This window comes from Diabrotica virgifera, chromosome 9 (genome assembly GCF_917563875.1).
Source record: "Diabrotica virgifera virgifera chromosome 9, PGI_DIABVI_V3a".
Taxonomy (NCBI): domain Eukaryota; kingdom Metazoa; phylum Arthropoda; class Insecta; order Coleoptera; family Chrysomelidae; genus Diabrotica; species Diabrotica virgifera.
Window position 1 is genome coordinate 103,253,008 of NC_065451.1, and position 3,248 is coordinate 103,256,255.

Consider the following 3,248-nt stretch of genomic DNA (forward strand, 5'->3'; position numbering starts at 1 on the left):
GCCTGAACCAAAATTTGTTTGGTAGGGTCAAAATAGGACAAAGTAGGACACTTAGATAGAAGCAGGTTTGATTTTTGGAATGCATCCTTTGGATATGCCCCAATTAAAGTTAACATTTTTCTTTAGTAAAGCTGTTAGTGGTTCTAATAAATCAGAACGATTGCGGATGAACCTAGAAGAAAAATGTATCATTCCCAAATGCTGTAAAATTTCTTTCTTATTCTTGGGCTCTGGAAAATCACAAACAGCTTTTATTCTTTCTGGGTCAATTGATATGCCTGTACTAGAAATTATATGTCCCAAAAAAGTAAGTGATTGAACACTGAAAACACATTTATTTCTATTTATAGTGATCCCCTCTTGTTCCATCCGCCTTAATACTTCTTTTAGAATACTATTATGTTGTTCCAAAGTTGGAGCATGTATGTATATGTCGTCTATGTGACTGACAACCCCGTCTATACCTGACAATATTTTGTTAAGTAAACAGGAAAAGTATTCTGGGGTACAGTTGATTCCAAAGGGTAGCCGCTTAAAATAGAACCTACCGAAAGGGGTAATAAATGTAGTAAAAAGTTGAGAATTTTTGGTTAATTTTATTTGGTGGAATCCATAATTAGTATCCAGTTTTGAAAAGAAATGTGATCCTGACATTTTTGCCAAAATAGTTTCAACTTTATTAATAGGATAATGTGCTCGCAAAACTGATCGATTTAATTTGGTATAATCGGCACAAAATCGAATTTTATTATTTTTTTGCACCACTACTATGGGGCTAACCCATTCTGTGGGAAAATCTACTTGCTCTATTATATCCAAAAGTTTTAATCTATCAAGTTCCTCTTTTAAAGGTTTTAACAGAGGTATCGGAACTGTTCTGGGCACAGATTGTACACACGGTTGTATATTTTCAATTAACTTTATTTCTAATCCTGTTTTAAATTTCCCAACACTATCAAAAATTTTAGGAAACTGAGATAAAATTTGAGTTTTTATTGATGCATTATCTGATGTTAATGGTGCGATCTGATGATGAAAAAGTTTAAGAACATTTAGTTTGACAATAGCTGTTCTTCCAAGAATAGGTTTTGCCAGATTTTTAATTATATACACCTGAGTGTCAAAATTTAAGTTATTTAATTTTAAATTAACATCCAGAGTGCCAAGGACAGACAATCGAACCCCAGATGGGCCAGTTACAATTCTTTTTGTTGGCTTAACATCTTTTAATAAATTAGGGTCCACTAACCTTTTTGGAAGACAGCTAATTTCTGCACCACCATCTACTAGAAAATTTACATTTTTATTTAATTTTGACATATATATGGATGCTATCCACTCTTTAGAGTCAATATGATTTATCTGATGATCAATTTTTAGTACTGAACAAAGAAAGCTATTAGTTTATACCTCTAATTCATCATCAGACTTATATTCTACTATATTGTACTTATTTTCTAATTCTAATAAATCAATTTTGACAGATCTGACCTTATTTTTTTACATACGGAAGCCCAATGGCCTTTCTTCATGCATCTCTTACATGTCGATTTGTTGGCAGGGCACTGCTCTCGGGAATGGAACTGTAGCCCGCAAAAACCGCACTTTTTCACAGTGCCACTGGATCCCTGACCATCACTCACTTTAGATGTGCTCGCACCACTTTGATTTAGTTGCACTCTACCAATATGTCTCTGGACACCTAGTAAATCTTTATTCTGCACCGCCTGCAACTCTGTTTGCCTTGCTTCCATTATACATTGCTGTAAAGTTAGAGTTTCTTTTAGCTGTAACCTTTCTGATGTTTTTGTGTCCAGCATGCCTACTACCATAAGGTCTCGGATCAATTCCTCCTTCAGTTGCCCATAATTACAATGTTCTGCTAAGGTATGTAGGCTAGTAATAAATAAGTCAATGCTTTCACCTGGTTTTTGTACTGTAGAATTGAATTTGAAACGTTCATATATAATATTACGTCTAGGGATAAAATATTTGTCAAAAGCATTTAGAATTTCCTCGTAAGTATCTGGAATTTTTTGAAATTGTATCAAAATATCTTCGGATTCTTCTCCCATAAGGTACAGTAGGATATCTATTTTTTGTTTTTCTGTCTTTTGAAGCTGCCCTGATACCGACATGTAGCGTTCCAGCCTCTTCCTACATGCAGGCCAAATTGCTGGGGCCAAAAAATTGAATTTATCCGGAGGGTTAACATTAAATGGTGCTGGACTTACTATAGCTTGAGTATTTGCATCAAGAGTAGTATTAGTAGACATTTTCAGTGTTACTTTATGTCGGGTATGATTTCAACCACAATTGACCACAATGCAGAATATTTTCTTGCCCTTAACCTTGATTTGCTACTCTTGGCATGTGCTAGTGGTTAATGGGTAATATAGTTTTATACTTAAAATATACGTGCTGCACTCAACACCGCTGCCACCATGTTTAGTTGGGTTCTTTAATAATGACTATTAAGTACTCTTGATTAAGATATCTTTAGTTAGTTTGATGAGCTTACATAGCTTGTCCCGGTTCCCCGGATCAGCCCTAACCTAACTTAATCCTAATCCTTGTTCACCTATATGACATCTATATAGGCAACCAAAGATACACTAACAGAACACTATTCTCTCCTACATTGCTACTTTGTATGACCCGCTAGGATGGTTATCCCCTGTCCTTGTGAACGCTAAGCTCTTGATACAAGAAATATGGTCCCAGAAACTGGACTGGGAATCAACCTATTGACTCACCCATCATTATGAAAAATTGGCAAAACCTCTTATCGACATTCAAAACTATAGAAGAGGTCAAGGTACCTCGATGCTTACTCTTACAAAAGAAAGTTGTTGATGTTCAATTAATTATTTTCACCGACGCAACGGAAAAAATATACAGCACTTGTGTGTATCTCAGGGCGACATACTCAGACTTTTCTGTACCGTCGCAGCTTATCGCTTCTAAAAACAAAATTTATCCGCTGGAAAATAAACTCACTATCCCCAAATTGGAACTTTGTGGAATAGTGTTGGGAGTCACTCTGGCTCATACACTTTTTCACACCTTCAAGAAAAATTTGAGTATATCTTCATCTCATCTCTTTGCTGACTCTATAATTGCCTTGTCTTGGATACTTTCTAAAAAACACATTTGGAACATTTTTGTACAGAACAGAATTCAAAAGGTCGATTTCTTGTTGGAAACTTTTCCTTTCTATTTCGTCAGAAGTCACAAAAACATCGCTA

General features: G+C 35.3%; 1 protein-coding gene across 1 annotated transcript; it reads right to left on the bottom strand.

Moving 5' to 3' along the window:
• Positions 1–1,463: 1,463 nt before the first annotated feature.
• Positions 1,464–2,276, bottom strand: LOC126891193 (uncharacterized). Its single transcript, XM_050660376.1, has one exon. It carries the CDS (start codon positions 2,274–2,276, stop codon positions 1,464–1,466), a length of 813 nt encoding a protein of 270 aa, XP_050516333.1.
• Between the last annotated feature and the right edge of the window lie 972 nt (positions 2,277–3,248).

Bases quoted from the DNA above. Each gene is read 5' to 3' on its own strand.
- LOC126891193 (XM_050660376.1), bottom strand. From the start codon at position 2,276: ATGTCTACTAATACTACTCTTGATGCAAATACTCAAGCTATAGTAAGT.